At 40.8% G+C, this 17,978-nt stretch overlaps 1 protein-coding gene across 1 annotated transcript; it reads right to left on the reverse strand.

The window, feature by feature from the left end:
• Window positions 1-1,631: 1,631 nt before the first annotated feature.
• On the reverse strand, window positions 1,632-17,589 carry CD83 (CD83 molecule). Its single transcript, XM_050941683.1, has 5 exons — window positions 17,394-17,589; window positions 17,127-17,257; window positions 6,061-6,292; window positions 5,814-5,917; window positions 1,632-3,499 (listed from the first exon to the last, which is right to left on the reverse strand). Exons 1-5 carry the CDS (start codon window positions 17,434-17,436, stop codon window positions 3,326-3,328), a joined length of 684 nt encoding a protein of 227 aa, XP_050797640.1. The 5' UTR covers window positions 17,437-17,589; the 3' UTR covers window positions 1,632-3,325.
• Window positions 17,590-17,978: the final 389 nt, after the last annotated feature.

The raw sequence follows: 17,978 nt of genomic DNA on the forward strand, positions 1-17,978 counted from the left end.
AGTATGAAATAGCTTTGCAGATGTTTATGGGGCACACCTCCCAAGTGTCAGGACTAGCATGAGAGAAAGTACAAAGATGCTTATTTGAAAATGTAACGAGTGGGCAATGCAGGCTGGCATCATAGGCTGATTGGTGGCAGGAGTCGATAGGGAAGGAGAGATGAAGGTCAGGTGGAGACTGACTGTGAAGGACCTTTGAAGTGAACATAAGCACCTTATTTTGTTACAGTGGAGGGATTCAAAGCTAGTGGAGGGTTCAAAGAGACAGGTGACATGGCCAAAGCAACAGACTCACAAAATGAACTTTGCAGCGGCATTCTGAATGGATATGAGCAGGACAAGATGGCATTTGTCGAGGCCAGAGAGGATGTGGCAGTATCGAAAGGTGAGATGTTGAGAGCCCGAGAGTTTTAGCTCTGTGGATAGCTAGGAATGCCTGTTTCTTAGCAATGTTATGTACAAAGAATCAGCATGATTAGCTATAACCTGGATGTGAGGATCTAGAGAGAGGTCTGGGTGGAAGATGATGTCCAAGTTACAAGCTGAGTGGCAGGCAGGATGGCAGCATAGTCAACAGTGCTCAAGAAAGGAAGTAGCAGAGAGGACTTGGTGGGGGAAAGATTAGGAGGTCTGTTTTAGCCATGTTTAGCTTGAACTGATGGAGGCAGAGGCAGAGAGATAAATCTGTGAGCCATCAGCATGGAGGTGGTAGGTATTATTAGTGCTTAAATTACTGCTGAACTTGTGTTTGTGGATGAGATTACCCAGAAATAAAGTGTAAAGGGAGAAAAGGACGAGACCAAGCATACAGAGCCTTGTTGAACTTCTAAAGAAAGTTGGAGGGTGAATGAGGAGGATCCTCCAAAAGACACTGAAGGAACAACTAGAGAGGTAGGAGGAGAACCAAGAGGGGACAGAGTCACGGAAGCCAAAGGTGGACAAGATTTCAGGAAGAAGAGCATGATCTACTTGGTTGGTTGATTATTGATTCTTGAGAAGGGATGGTGATCAGTTGTCCATACTGATTCTTTTAGATCTACCATATGCCTTTGATATATGGAGTTTTGTTGACGTGTGCTGGCCCTCATAGGGAGAGAGAGAGTAGCTTTTCCTTTCTTTCTCAGAGGTCCAGCGGGTCAATTGCTGGTCCACTCTAAGGTCTATCTCATTCGGTCTCTTCTTGTCACCTTTCTTGTTCAACATGTATGGAATCTGAGGCCATTAGGAGGGTCAGTAAAGAAGCTTGGTGTTATTCAATATCATGGTGTGCATGCAACTAAACCTAATTAGAATGGTAACAGAGTGAAATTTTAAATACTTGCTTTTATCTGTATGTATTTATGTCCAATCCACTCTATCGCCTACTAAACATTATCATTTTTACTGGTGCCCTGTGTTTAAAAGTGGGCATTGATGGAATAAAATTAGGGGTGATGCATTTCTCTATTAGCAACAGAACAGGTTTAATTTACCTAAAATTGAATTCTGAGGAGTAAATAAATAATTGTAACCACTTGGAAATACACAAAATAATCAGTTACACACACACACACACACACACACGGTCAGGCATCTTAATCTGTTAACTGTATCAGATGTAAAATAAACCACAATTTCTATGGAGCAGTTTATTTACAATACATGGCACATAGGAATACAGGTAGGTAGCTTACCTCTGAATTTAATTTCACTTACAGGACATGTATTTATATGTAAAATTGATTACATAAAAGCAAATGCATGGTGGTAATCTAGCATGCACCAAATAAATAACATAGTCAGTCCTGCACACCCACAGTCCTTCCGGCCAACAACTGGACAGAATTCCCTTGAAACTCAATTGGTGCAGAACTTTAATTGGCCAAAAGGGGCATTGTTGAGTGATGCCATGTGCTTTCCTCCCATCAAACCTTCAATACAGTCAAAGGAAAGTCTTTACACAATTTAGAATTACAATCCCTTTTTAAAATTATGCTACATCAATTAGTTTTTATAATTATATAATCCAATTTTTATGCAATTATTTTAATGGTGTTGTTAAATGATTGCAAATCTACCCTGTTATGCTCCTCATTTCACAGATTCGAACCTCAAGCACAAACTTCTAGAATCCCTCTAAACTGTATTCTTACCTGAACTTGCATGCAGGCAAGCTAGTGAGGGAAGTTCTGACCTCTCAGATTCCATCAATTTAGGTCTGGAACATCCCTTGCTCTCTTTGGTTCAAGGTGACCGGTCTCCTTTCCCTAGAGATACCTGAACTTAGCTTTCCTCACATCCTCATTTTATATACTCAGTATACACCATGAGCCGCCAAAGTAGCCGCTCAGTTACTCCATCTCCTCTCCTATCTCTTGGCTTTCTCAGTATATTCCAAGGGCAGATTTAAAACCCCCCACAAATGACTGATTTTACAAGCCACAGGCCTTATTTGTGCTAGTGTAATTCCACTGATTTAAACCAGAGATAAATTCAATCTCATGTATTTTATAAAACCAAAAAAGAATCCATCTGTTTATAAGTCTTTTGAATAGCACATGCTTCTTCACTGATGTGGTAGGTTTAAAAAGCATAATAAATTTGTAGCAGTGTATATATATATAAATGTTCCCTGAAGTAAAGGTGCTCTTGGGAAATCATTGACGGGCCTCTTATTTATCTGCACTCCTTGCACTAATGGAAGGGTCTGCATACTAGGGAAAGATTTCCAGGATGTTGTCTATCTCTCTTTCCATCAATCACTCTGAGATTAACCAATAAAATAAAAATAAATCTGGTTGGATTTAGTGAATCTCCAGGTTGTTATGTGTCCATACTTCTCAATCATGGTAGTGAATGCCGTCAAAAACAAGAGCTCACCGTCCGGAGGAGAGTGAAGCCTATATGCTTAGCTTTCTGAAAAACTGTACTGCAGCAGCAGTAGTGCGTGACTGTTAAAAGAGCTGAGATATTAGTTCAGTCAATAACTTAATCCCCTAAATCAGCACCATCAAATCCTCTCTGTAACCTACTTTTCAGATGGTAGAAATAGCCTCTCTCAGAACAAGATGGGTATAATGGATTGAAATGGAGCACGTGCCAACATTATTGTAGCCTTGTAACAAAGCTGTAGGGCAGCACTGGTATTTGTTAGTCACCTTAAATTCAACAGTTACTGTACTGTATGAAGATACTCTTTGAAGACTTGTCCAGCAGAAGCAGGTATCTGACAGATTACCCAAGCTATCAGGCTACCCTGAAGAGGCAGTATGTTAGCTTTTATTTCCTCTCTATGTTGTCCAACCATCCATCTTCATGACGTGTTTATTAATGAGCCCCCAGTTTCTTAAACTATATCAGCTTGGCCAGAACTCAGATTAGGTCCATTTTTGCAAGTGCTGTTACTGCCTAAACGCTGGATAATATTCTTTTCTTGCGCGCTGACAAGGATAAGTGTGTGTTTCTGTTCTCTTCTGTGTTTATGATAACCTGGAAGCATGTTCTCTTTTTTTAGGCACGTCTAAAAAAGCAAAGAAAAGGATCATTTGATGTTAATTTGCTCTTTTTTAAATACATTTTTAAAGTAAGGAATATACATTAAAATTACTGTTAAGAGTTTGCTCAGTGCTAACCACAATTAATTGGAAGACCTTTTCCATTCATTTCTCACCAAACTTGCCCTCCAATAAAAGGAAAATTTTCAACTGTCTTGCTTACCCACTCATCTGAAGTATCACATAGTAAGAAGACCTAGTTACCACAGGGAAACTGAGAACCTTATTTTAAACTTACAGGCTTTGGTCAAAATGGGCCTCAGTTTGGTAATCTTTTTGAAAAGTGACAATCAAGTGTTGGATCACAAATCTGTTTTCACCTGACTTGTATGACCGTTAAAGTCTGAAATATTTTCATCAAATTGTGAAGTGTAAATCTTATTAAAGTCCCAATCCTGCCATTGAGTTCAATGGCTGTTAAGCGCTCAGGAATAATGAGGCTTATAAGAATTTAACAGACATATTAAATAGTAAAGTTCTTTGCTGAGGTTAAGGCAATATTAAACATTGATGAAAGCTGATTTAGAGTCACTGACATTGGGCTCCCATACTAGTAGAGTGTTTCAAGTAATTTTTCATCAGAATGGTCACCTCCAGCATAAAGTTCATTTTTTTTTAAATCACAAAACTTCAACTGCAAATAAAATTTACAGTTGTTATATGTGGAAGGAGAGATTCTTTACAACCAGCATGAGCCACATTAGAGACATTGAACAAAATGGGAGCATCTTTTTTTAATGAGTGATATACTTGCTTTCATACTTTCATCTTAGCAAATTTCTACAAGATTTAGCTTGTCAAACTTTATGCTGAACAGCACAAATTACTGGCAGAAATTGTCAATCTAAAAAACAGGCAGACATGAGTTTAATTGCTCCCTGAAGATATATGAAAAGCTACTTTTAGCTGCAGCTAATTCTCCAATCAGATAGCATTTATGATTTGTGTCACTGAACATGATGACAATACCAATAAAATTTAGCCAAGAAAACTTTAAAAGTGAATGGTGGAGGGCTTGGGGTTTTTAGTAAAACACACCAAAACTCTCATGTAAGATTCCCAAAGGAGTGGGGGGAATAGAACCATTATTGAAAAATCTAATTAGCGCTTAAAACTTGAGGGGCTTGCCACCTCAGGGTGATGAATTATAAACTTCCTGTTTTTTCTGCCATAGGGAATGGTTTCACTAATAACACAAATAATGTTTCATCCCATTCTTGTCTAGCTGGCTTCTAACATGCCTACCCTCTCCACATCCCCATAACCATCTGACAGTTAAGTGTGCAAAGAAAAATATATTTCACTCTCACTCTTTCCTCCTGATAGTAAGGACCAAAGTTTACACTGCATAGTACTCTTGTGCTTTACAGGTTTGAGCTTTTTTTGATGTGGTGTTTTTGTTTTTTGTCTGGGGTGGTACTACATGTGGCAGTGCTGTGTACAGCCTGGTCAAGAAGTGGGTTTTCTATTTCGCTTTCAAAGAGCTGTAATTCAGGGTCAATGATTTTATTATCTTTGGTATATAATATTACATTCTTCTATATTGCTTCGCATCTAGTGATCTCAAAATGCTTTACAGACATATAATGGCAAGAAGTGGGTTTTCTATTTCGCTTTCAAAGAGCTGTAATTCAGGGTCAATGATTTTATTATCTTTGGTATATAATATCACATTCTTCTATATTGCTTCGCATCTAGTGATCTCAAAATGCTTTACAGACATATAATGGCAAATACTAAGATTCACAGCATCCCTCTGAAGTAATCATCCCCATTTTACAGATAAGGAAACTGAGACAAAAATCTCAAGGATTTCAGTGAGGAAGTATCAGGATCTCAGTGTGCAGGTTGGACAATATGCAGTCCATCAGACTGGGGAACATAATAAATGGAGCAGATATCCTGTAGGTCTGTACCTCATTCTTGGACAAATTCTATTTCCAGTTGCCACATTGTGTTTTGTGAGAACATCCATTGAAGTTAATGGCCTTTCTCTGAATGTATACTTGGCATAACTGGGAGCAGAAATGAATGCTTTGGTGTTCCAGAAGGACAGTATGTAGTGAGTCAAATGGGTGTATGGAGTGAATAAATACTTTAAGTTTTGAGGACTCAATCATCCATTCTTTGTGCACCCAAATCTCTCAGTGACTTTCATAGAAGATTTGGGCATACAAGGAATTCAGAATTTGGCCATAAACTAGATATGGAAACCAGCTTCCATTGGTAAACTAAATGTTTTGAGACAGCAAAGGCAAACATGTGGAAAACATTACTTACACAGGTAAAAAAGATGAGCAGCAAGTAAAAAATCCCAAGGCAGGACAGCAATAAAAGTTCCGCTCTGTATTTTTTAAATTTTTCATCTAATCGTTCACTACAACCTGAAATATAAAATAAATGAGGTGTTTTAGAGAGGTATTGGTACCTCTGTTCACCTTGAAGTAAAGCATATCTTGAAATGGTCTTTAATCAGTTCACTAATTTGCCATATCAAACATGAAGAAGTCAAATGACTCTACCATACCTGTTACTTTTAATATGATTGAGCCACTTTGGTTGTGTTTTCCAGCTGGTGCCCACAAGATGCACCCATATGTCCCACTGTTGTGGCTAGTAGTATTTGTGATTTTCAAGGAATATGAGGTGTCACTGGAGAGCTGCAAGGATCCATTAAGTTCTTTTGGATAGTAATATTCCACACCATTCTCAAGGTTCTTCCGTACCATCTCTGCCAGTTCTTCACCATTTCCAACAATCTAGAAAACACCAACATATTTTATTGATAAAGCTACAGTGAGCATAGTCTGCTGGCTTTCCTCAATTTTAGGGGAATGATATTTTATACAAACACAAGCTTTGTTTAAAAAAGAAAATGCACAATATAGTTGAAGGGAAAAAATTCCAGGATGATGGTGTAATATTTTCTGCCTGCAAATGAAGTGATCCTGCCCATCATGAGTTTTATCTGCATTTCTAGTGGTTAAGAATATGTATTCGTGCAAACACACAAACATGCAACATGGTTTCTTAATCTATCTAATCTGGATATATATCTAGTGGAATTCACTCCCTAGGAAGCTAAGAGAGACCCTAGTAGAGTTCCATAGAGGAGGAGGAGAGGGCTGTTGCAGCCAGTCTTCCTTGTGCTAGGGAGTTGTAAGAGCTCCGTAATAGGGGTATGGCGCTGAAGGAGGCATGGCCAGTGCATAAAACTCCAAATCTCAGTCCTTTTAAGTCCCCTTCTTCAGGGCTTATTATCAACAAAAGAAAGAGCAAATCAACTGAAAAACACCATGCAATAATTCCCAGGGGCCTTCCCGATTTGAACCAGCAGAAGGGAAGAAGGCACTCCCTTCCCTTAATTCGCCTTCGATTCAACTTCCCCTTCCTGTTACACTCCACCCAAGCAGCTATGCGGCAAGGAGGGCCTGTTAACCTTTTACAGGTTGCAGGGCCTTGACCTTCTCACATGGGCTTAAGCATTTCAAGAACTTTATTACTGCTAGAGCGATGTATCTGGAAATTGGGATCTATACTTCTAGTACAGGAATAAATGCAGATCTTGTGGGACTGGATCAACTTCAGTGAAATGAATGGAATTAACATGCTTCCATCAAGTGTGCATTTAGTCCTAGCTGCCTAATGAAATGCAAAATTGCCCATAATGCAATACAGAAAGCCACTCTGGCTGTCAATCCCTTTGCCCTAAAATACAGGTCCTACTATCATAGTATCTCGGCTACCCCGTCAGGACACTCCTTTTAAAATTTTACATATAAGTTTCAGATAATTATCTAGGTTCTTATATGTCATGTTGTACAATTTCTGATTTCCCTGACAGCAAATAGTGAGTGAAAAGGTTGGATGGTCTTGTTATTAAGGCACAGGACTGGGAACCAGGAGATAGGATGCTTTATTCTTTTCTCATGCTGTTGTAATTTAGGAGTACCACCACTGAAGTCAATAGCATTATGCTAACTGAAAGCTGATGCAAATGAGAACTAAACAAGGCTCATGAGTTCTGGTCTTGGCCTGACACTAACTTCCTGTATGACTATAGGCAAATGACTTTGCCATTCCATGTCTCATTTCTTCCATCTGTAAAATGGAGATAATCATGCTTCCCTACTTCACAGGGGTGTTGTGAGGTGGGATTCTCTTTTAGCTCTAAAGTTCTTTGAGATGGTCTGGCATAAAGCATGACTACAAAACTCCAGAATAGTAGAAATATCACTCTAGAAAGACAGATGAGTAAGATGATTTCAGTTTATATTCACCAAAGCACTCTGAGTATGTCTACACTGCACACGCTAAACCCAGGCCCTGACTTAGATTTGAGCCCAAACCTCCCTTCTGTCCACGCACAAATCAGACTGACTTGGGTGAGCAAACAGTCAGCAGGGTTCTAGGACCCATGTCCTAGCGGGGTGGATCAGTGTCCATGTCCTGCTGAGACTTGCATCCAAGCCTCGTTATTTTGCAGCATGGATGCAGGTCAAGCCACAAACCTGTGTCAGAAGGTTTGCATAATGCGGTATGTGAAACCTGGTCCAGCACCTGTAAGCTCAGATTTATGCCATATGGATGGTCAAGCGCAGGTTTGGAAATACTGAGTCTACAAACCTGGTCTCAAGGACCAGGTTTAGTGTGAAGTGTAAATATACCCTCTGTATGGTCTGTACATACATAATAGACTTTTTTTTAAATAACAGGTAGCTTCACCACCTACAGTTCCTCCCTCATTTATTGAAACTCTGATAGCATTGTTTTATCCAAACCTCGAAACGTTGGGAGAAAGGAATATACACGTAAATGACTCCGGTCTTGACCCATCTCTACTTTATAATTATTATTTTTGTACTTCCTTTATTTCCATGAGGTCTCCTTTTCAACACAGGAAAATACAGTTCTCAGTGTCACTCACACTTGAGGGTACAGCATACCAGCCACGCTACATGTTTTAGGCTACAGGGACATCTGGTGGTAGTTTTAGAGCCTTTGCATAAAAAGACATCACATTCATCAGTGTATTTCATCAGCGATTCTTTTTTTTTCTTCAGCGGCTTTAACTAAATAATTTCTCTTTGCAGTCTTCATTTTATATATGTGGTAAAATCCTCTTTAATTGTAAAAAACATCTGAATGAATTTAAGGATTTGAATAGTCTCTCTGCATAGCCCATAGTCATTAAAAATAAAATCAACAAAATATTCAGTCAGGCAGCACTCATGTTGTCTCTAAAACATGTCTACATGTTACCACTAACTTATTTTTCCCAAACCTAATTAAAGTCACCAAAATGCTATGTCATCATTTTGCCTCCTCCCATGATACTTAGCAAACTTTTGCTAGACAGAACATTTAACAGATCAGGTTCCCATGATAATCCAATGCAATTCATGCCAAATTTTATCCAGGTGATGCCACAACTGCACAGCATAAGGTGTATGACATGGGATATATCTAATTAATTCTACACACGGTCAGTGGATGTTGATTCAGGACACTGTCAGTGGCTGCAATCCACACACGTACAAACCATCCTGTCCTTTCCTCTTTAATCAGCACAAAATGTTTTTTGCCTAGATTTGTGTTTCAGTTCAACCCCATGTTGTAGAGCTACCACTGTTGATAGAGCTACATAGTGTTCAATGTTCTTGATAAGCACTTAGGATCATGAAAGAGAGCTGGGCTTTACCTATATCACTTTTTCTTGTAATTCCTATACCAGGTTTCAGAACCAAAAGGCACATTATGAATCATGCTGGAACCTGTAGAAATATATAATGTTGAACTTATTTACTCATTAGCAGCTGGCTGCTGAGAATTACTGAAGCAAGAATTTTGCTGGGAAACAGGGACCTGCAGGCAATGTTCTGCCTGTCTGCTTAAACTAACCCATTAAAAAATTAAACAACAAAATAATTTTAAGTTTATTTTTTTGTCATATTTACTTTGGCCTGGGGGCAACTTTTCTGACAGGCTTCCGACTTTTCATGTCTACATCTAAAATTTTGCAGCGCTGGTTGTTACAGCTGTATTAGTACAGCTGTATAGGGCCAGCGCTGCAGAGTGGCCACACTTACAGCAACCAGCGCTGCAAGTGGTGTTAGATGTGGCCACACTGCAGCGCTGTTGGGCGGCTTCAAGGGGTTTCGGGGAACGCAAGAGCAAACCGGGAAAGGAGACCAGCTTCGCCGCGGTTTGCTCTCGCGTTCCGCGAACCACCCTGCAAACCGGAGGGAAGGAGACCTGCTTGCTCGGGTTCGGGGAACGCGAGAGCAAACCGGGAAAGGAGACCAGCTTCGCCGCGGTTTGCTCTCGCGTTCCGCGAACCACCCTGCAAACCGGAGGGAAGGAGACCTGCTTGCTCGGGTTCGGGGAACGCGAGAGCAAACCGGGAAAGGAGACCAGCTTCGCCGCGGTTTGCTCTCGCGTTCCGCGAACCACCGTGCAAACCGCAGGGAAGGAGACCTGCTTGTTCGGGGAACGCGAGAGCAAACCGCGGCGAAGCTGGTCTCCTTCCCCGCTTTGCTCTCGCGTTCCCCGAACCGCCGAGCAAGCAGGTCTCCTTCCCTGCGGTTTGCAGGGTGGTTCCGGGAACGCGAGAGCAAACCGCGGCGAAGCTGGTCTCCTTCCCCGGTTTGCTCTCGCGTTCCCGGAACCACCCTGCAAACCGCAGGGACGGAGACCTGCTTGCTCGGGGTTCGGGGAACGCGAGAGCAAGCCGGGGAAGGAGACCAGCTTGATTACCGGAGGCTTCCTCAGGTATGCTGGGATACCTGCTTATTCCACGGAGGTCAAGAAAAGCGCTGGTAAGTGTCTATACTTGATTACCAGCGCTGGATCACCAGCGCTGGATCCTCTACACCCGAGACAAAACGGGAGTACGGCCAGCGCTGCAAACAGGGAGTTGCAGCGCTGGTGGTGCCCTGCAGATGTGTACACCTCCTAAGTTGCAGCGCTGTAACTCCCTCACCAGCGCTGCAACTTTCTGATGTAGACAAGCCCAGTACTCAGGCAGCTTGCTCTTTGTTGTTGTTCATTACCTTGATGGCAATAAGGAAAAACACACTACTTTAAATGCTGGGGTAAGAGGCAATCAACGCATGGGGATTCACCCATGAACCTGTGTGCATTTTTTCCAAATTCTAGTCCTAACAAAATATAATTGAATGCCCACTTTCCTTTTTTACAAGTGGGGAAATAGTATGGAAGACAAAAACTGCTGAATCAACCCAATTACAACTTGAATTGAAACATGAATACTAATCAGTGACTCATGAAAAGGAAAGGTGGTCTTTTTCTCCATATCAAACTTGATTGACTCTAGTTTTGTTTCTGCAAATCATTCTAAATCATTGGTTCCCCAGTACATTGGATCTGGACCTGATTTCTGTACTGGGTTTCTTAGGCTCTACCTACTCTCTTAAAACCATCTTTAGATGTTCTAGACTAGATCCATTTTTTTTCCAAATGGTTTTTCATGTAGCTGGGCACCGTTTATACCATGTTTAAGCACTGTTCAGTAAGAACTGTACTTAAACACTGTTCATAAACGTGACTGGGGAGCCAGTGTAGACAGGGCCTAAGAGCTGCAAGACTTCTTACCACTTTAAAATAATTCTCTAGGGCAAATTTTTACTCTTACACTGATGTAAATCCTTACTAATTCCATTATTTAGATGGAATTATTCAGGAGTTATACCAGTTTAACAGATAGCAAAATTTGAGCAAAATTTAAGCGAGAAAAGAAACCACAATGTAAGGAGTACTTTGCTCCAAAAAATTAGTTCCTTACAGTAATTTGTAGTTAATAGAGCTGGGTAAGTAATTTGTAATTTACTAAATAAATGTTGTATTTTTTCTGTCTGTGAATTATCCATACAGATTGCCATGTTCTCAAATGTATACACTATTCAAATTTATTTGATGAATAATTTGTACAAATAGCTCTTGATCTGTAGTTTGTTTACAAGGTGGTATTTGTGAATATTTGATATCCAAAATTTGTCAGTCTTGATTGAACATATAGGTTACATAATGTGTTTCTGTTCTTTGGCTGAATGAATGTAATTCTTAGAATCAGGAAGAATAATTGTGATTCTAAATTTAAAATTCACTTTCAGCAAATATTCTGTAATAGACTCTCTTTCAGCAAACCAAACAAGGTGCAGTATGGGACAAGAATTGTTCTCTAGATCACACATAGAAAATGGGTTTTTTAGCTGTTCTTTAGAAAACAGACTATAACGTCATCTAACTTAGCGGACATTAACCATGAGTGAAATTCACCCCGTGCAGAGGGCCTGCACACAACTCCCTGTGCTTTGACAAAAACAATCAACTAAACTTAATTTTATCAAATATATTTGAAAGAAAATGGCTATTCAGTTAACATACACCCTTAAGTCTCATCAAATGGCTTTCTTTAGTAGTACTCTCCTTAAGCAAGATGGTACCTTGGCTCCTGGCTAGATTAAATTGACAATATCATTTCTCTTCATCATAAAAACAGCTTTTTATTACATGCAAAATGGCATTGCTCCAAGGCTGATGTCATAATGAAGGTGGGTGTATTACTATTAACATATTGTTTTTCTGAGTGTGTAGGACCATTTGGGGAAATGGTTTCATTTAAAAATTCACTATGAATAATAAACTTGAATTTTTTGCTGTTAAATTGTTGATCTTAATATAAAAAAAAATTATGAAGTGGAATTTAGTTTCAAATGTCAAGTGTGTAGTGTCCAGTGGCCACTGCAGAACAAGCTGGAACTGAACTGAGACTACCTAGTGGATAAATGTTGGTGTGACAAAAACACCTTTGTGGTCAGTTGGCACTAACTGGGTTTCTTATGAACTTTTGCCGCAAAGACCAAGGACAGAATGAGGAAGGAATGGTTTTTCCCATTCAGTGCTTAGGCTTATTAGTGGAAGAGTAGCATATAAAATAAGATTGTTCTACTGCTACTATGCTTTACCTAATTTGAGCCAGAGTCTACCCCACAAACCCCAGCTTATTGATGGTGAGTAGTCCTTCTGATTTCAGAGTATTACTCAATGTATTGGTCACAGATTCTGGCCCATGTGTAGTCTGGTGTCAATCTAGCAAAGTTCTTAAAAACCCATTGGAGAACTCTGCCCCTGGCAGAATCTAGCTCTTAGTGAAGAGAACTATTATTTAGGGCTCTGAATGTATTACCCTTCCCTAGCACAACAGTAAATTCACTACACCCAGGCAAACTCACTCTGCCCTGGGCCTTACGATAGTGCATAGTGTATATGGGGAGGAAAGATGAAAGGATTGGATTCATCCCCCACACCCTTGTGAAACACAGGGACTTTTCCATCCCTATGTCCCAAGGGTATGCAGTACACAAAGGGCGCTGGGATGAGGAGGGGACATTGTTCTGCCCAACCCATCACACATTGTCCAGATGTGGAGAAGGTCAGGTACTCTTTGCACATGTGCCCAGCTGCTCTCCCTAGAGCGTACCCTTCTCCTCAGGCCCAACAACAACTGAGTCCTAAACTTATCTAGAAAAGTTAAGTATATTTTGTGAAAGTTAACCTCCCTCAATTCTTTTTAAAATTTCTTGGTGTTTTAAAAGATTTCCTTTTATTGGGAAGAAAAAATCCATTTTCTCTTATCTTTTTTTTCCTCCTTTACCCAGTGTAAAATATTTTTAAAAATCAAGTGAAAGTGGGTTTTTTTCTACTGCAATTATTTGAAAAAAATTGAAATTTTTCATTTAGAATTTTTCAGGGGAAAAAATAGTTTTTCAAGCAAAAAAAAAGTTTCTGGTAGTCAAAAAGGCATTTTTCCAAGATTTTGATGGAAAGTTTTTGCTAAGCTCTAATTGGGTATAAATGGGGTTAGAAACTGACCCTCTGTGTTTATGTAAAGGCCTCAGACAAAAACAAACTTAAATATGTTATCAGATATGGATTTTGGATACTTATCCAAAGCAATTTGCCTCATTTTTACATTTTACAAGAAAGAGTTAGAGTGTTAAGATTTCCCCCCAGCTAAAAAAAGCTTTTCCCCCTCTTACCAAAACTTACTTTTAGATCAGGTTTTTCCTAACTAAAGCACAAATAAAACTGCCAAATGTCCACTAGAATTTAATTTGTATATCTTCATGTTCTGTTTAAAATTAACTGAAAGTAAAAGAATGGCTCTTAGCCCTTACAAAATGCTTCACACATTCAAATTTCTATACAAACAAGCGCCCTAGGAGGTAGGTGAATAAAGTTTTATTATCCACACTTTTGTTTTATAGATGAGACATGGAGAGATCAAAGCCACAATTTCCATAGTTTGCTCCCTAAAGTTTTAGGCACTTAAATAAAAATATCTTGATTGTACAGATGCTGAGTCCTCCGGACGACTTGTCTGTACTTGTGGGTGGCTGAGCATCCCAGGAAGATCAGATCATCCTTCTGCACGTCCCAGTTATGAGAAGTGTAGTTTCAGTAACTTACCCAACAACACCCAGCAAATCTGTGACAGAGCCAGGAATAACATCAAGGAGCTTGTGGCACTCTGCCTAGTGCTTGATCCACTAGGCCCCACTACTGTACTATTTTTGAATAAAAACCCTTGCACTTGAGCTAACTGGCTTAGCCCTGAGCCTATGAACACTTACACACATGTCTAATTTTACACATGAGTAGATTGATTGACTTCAGCTGCCTATTCACGCATGCCAAGTTAAACGTATGTGTACTCATGTGCAGGATTGAGACTTTAGCACATTGGACTTAGCTGTAGTACTTAGTACTCCCATATTATATTTATTTGGATTTTTGCACTAGAATATTATTAGATTGGCACACACTACTTTTTTAATAAGAGTTTTTTAAGATAAAACTTGAAAACCCTGAAATTCTAAAATAACTTCTTTAAAGCAGATTATAGAAAAAACCTTAAAGTGCTCCCATAATTGTTAAGAAAAGGCAATAGCGTCCCACAAGTTGTGTTATCTAAGAATTCATTCCACACAAACTGCAGAGGCACATCATCATCTTCATTTTTAAAAATCAGCAGAAGCCAAAGATTAATTGCTTGCATTTACAGCACAGTTCAAAGTGACCTTGTACAAAAGATTTAGCCTAACAGCTGTTTGAACTCTACAGTCTGAAATTTCATACCGTTTGTTGGAATGACTTTTTAATTAGCCCTTTGGGGGCCGTATGTGTTGTTCATTGATTAATTCTTTGGTAGCTGTTTTTTAAATAACTGATTAATTCTACATGTGGTTGCCTAGCTGCACTCTGTCATTTGTTTGTTCTCCTTAAAGTGGTGTGGATAGTGAGAGCAACACTCAGTTAACCAAAGGAGAGAGCATACAGCGGTATTCATCAAGGGCCGGATCCTCTTTCTTTGTTCCACCAGAGGGGTACAGTGAATCAGTCCTACAGTGTTTCCTCAGAATTCTTCTCTCACAATGGTGGCTCTCAATTCTGTTTTGCTGTCTGGCCCCACCAGCTCCTGCTCTGGAGAGCATGGTTCCTGCATGAGTTGTGCCTCCAGGTGCTCCACTGATCACAACTAACTCCCTGATTCTCACCCCTATGTAGGAGGGTGCCTGCCCACAGCATGGGAAGCAGCACAAGTTAATAGAACCTCAGGCTGTTTTAACTTCTGATTTTCCTGTGCAGATTTGGGAGCCAGTTTGTCCACCCATTCTCTTCCACCCTTAGCCTGCCTGTGTCCATTTTCTTTAAGTCCACAGACCTAAACCAGACCGAGCCCTGCAGAGATGTTTCCCTAGGGTGGGAATCAAGAGAAGCATGCCACATAGTTGGAATTTCCCATTTTACAGGCTCCCAGTGCACAGAGATGAAAACATGGAGTATTAATTGATTAATAAATATTTATATGTAAAATATTTGCTCATTCAGTCTTTAAAAGCAGATAGCAAAAAAGGATCAGGTTGCCCCTATTTCCACACTGAAACTCTCCCAACCCAGCAAGTTGAGGGCCCTTCTTGCTAAGCACTCCCTTCCACTCAGCCCAACCCCTCAGGAAAAAAACTGAAAGTAGAAAGACTTTAGATTTATTGATGGACAAGCAGAGAAATTCTGAACAATTCTGATGAACTTAGATATCTCTTTGTTATGTACTTGGGATCTAAATTAGAGGCAGAACATGTATTACAACCAGAGAACCCAATATAATAATAGCACTTACATAATAACAGAATTTATATAGCACTACGTTTTTCATGAGACGATCATCACCACGTGCTTAGCAGAACTGAGAAATTGGTAGCATTCCCTGTTTACGTGATAAGGAAACTGGACCCACAGAACCATCACACAGCTGCATGAGAAGCCACTGGATAATGTTGCCTCACTTTGTGTAACGATTTCACCTTCAAAGTGCTTTATGTACATTAGCTAATCATTCCTCATAGCACTTCTGAAAGTAGGTTGGTAAGCAGTAGTCCTATTTTCCAGGTGGAAACACTAAAGCAGGGAGGCTAATATCTCCTTTTTACAAGATTTACAGCACCACACTCTGTACTCCACCCTCTTTCAGAACAAAAATATTTAAAAGAACAGCAATAGCTAATTTAGATTTTAAAGAAAAAAATGTCAACCCCTTTTTTTGGAATCAGCCATTCTGAAGTCACAACATCACGTTTCATCCTACAAAAGAGTACAGCAAATGGGGTAATGGGGGTCCCTGCATTCCTTAAAGCACCCCCATCTCCTCAAGACCCTGGAATGCCCCTCCCACCCCACATATACCTCAACAACCCTCCACCAGTCTCTACTAACCTCACAACCACCCTGAAATACCTCCTGCTCAGCATCACTGGTCACAGCCCCCAATATCCCAGCCCTTCACCCCACAGCTCCCAAACACTCCCCACTCACCCCACAGCCCACCAACAACTTGTCCCCAGTCCCTCACCCATTGCCCCTGAGACCTCTTCCTGGCCATTCACTAGTGCCACCCACTCACTGCTCTGCTCCCATCCCAGGCTAGGGTGGCTCCTCCCAGTCCTGGTCACCCAACTCTGCTCACTCCCATCATCCACCCTGCACTCACGTGGCTGTGCACCCCTCAGGTTTGGCCCAGCCACTCCTCCATCATGGAAGAAGCAGCTGAGCCAAATGTGAACGAGTGGTGTTGCAAGATGGTGCTGGGGGTTGCTGCACCACTCAGTTTGGGGGGTTGTTTTTTTCCAGGGGGGAGGAGAGGGGCTGAAATGGGGGCACACTGGTTAGACCAGGGCTGGAACAACATTACAGAAGCAGCCTTGTGAAGGGCAGAATGTCTAGAATAGCAGCGTGGGCATCCTCAGAACTCTGGCACAGTGCAGGCTGGTGACATCTGAGAGCAGGCAAGGGACACCTAAAGAGTCATGCTCAAGCATCTGTGTGTAAATATCCTATGGCATGTGACTCAAGTCATGGCAGGCGATACCTATGCTACCTCCATGCCTCCACTGCTCTGACAGAAAGATTCTTCTCCATAAAACAGCCAAGCATTTCCTATGAGGAAAGTTAGAAGCCAGTGGGAAAGCAAAACAAAATGCACAGTCTGCATGAATCACAGTAACATTTCCTTACTTTATGCCAGGACACTGCCTCATAGGTGACTTGTGGGTCCCGAGGAGCTTCACAGGGCAGCTGCGCTTCTTCTGTACACGTCACTGCAACCTCTGGAATGGCCACAGCAGTCCCACGAATGAAACACCATACTGCAAGGCACAGATACACACAAATCATCTTTAAAAAGAGAGTCCTAAATGCTCCAGTCTTCAGAAAAATTACTGCCAAAATACACCTGCTGAAATCAATGAGAAGTAAAATTAAAAATGAAAGTGTCATGTTTACCATTGCTCAGGATGACAAGCTGGGTGTAGTATGCCAAAAGCATGGCTTGCTGCTGTCTTGGATTGCTGAGGAGTGTGATTTGTTCTTTGCAGGAGGAGCTGTGTGAACAGAGGTGAAGCAGCTGCTGTTTCCAGCCCTAGGCAAACAGCTCTAGAGAACGTCAGCAAGGGTATGTCCCTGCCAGTCTGAGTCTGAAGTCCCCACACATAGGGAAAATCCCTGAGTGGGAGTGTAAAGGCTCCTCCCCTTAACCCTGCTAGGGCTCCCCCACTTCCCCTTACTGTTTTTGCTGATGACGTCTCCTTTCCTGCCCCTCTCCTTAACAGGACTGAAACAGAAAAGTAAAATTACTCACTGATGACAGTAGGTGTCAGCAACGAGTGCTGAATATGGTGTAATTGAAAGTGCAGCCAAGGACAAGCCACTCACTGCCTTTTCAGAAACCATAGTTAAACCGTCAGGTTACACCACCAGAGTGACTCCACAGTTCAGGCTTTAAGGACATGTCTACACAGGGAAATTTACTGTCATAATAAGACTGGTATAATTATGTTGCTGTAGTTGTACTGGTAAAATTCACCATGT

The sequence above is a fragment of the Gopherus flavomarginatus genome, chromosome 2, assembly GCF_025201925.1.
Source record: "Gopherus flavomarginatus isolate rGopFla2 chromosome 2, rGopFla2.mat.asm, whole genome shotgun sequence".
In the NCBI taxonomy this organism is placed as follows: Eukaryota; Metazoa; Chordata; order Testudines; family Testudinidae; genus Gopherus; species Gopherus flavomarginatus.

Coding starts and splice junctions, on each gene's coding strand:
- CD83 (XM_050941683.1), bottom strand. CDS start 17,436: ATGCTTTTGGCATACTACACCCAGCTTGTCATCCTGAGCAATG. Junction 17,258..17,393: donor GCTTGTCATCCTGAGCAATG/GTAAACATGACA, acceptor TGTGCCTTGCAG/TATGGTGTTTCATTCGTGGG. Junction 6,293..17,126: donor AGGCAGTGTCCTGGCATAAA/GTAAGGAAATGT, acceptor GGTGTTTTCTAG/ATTGTTGGAAATGGTGAAGA.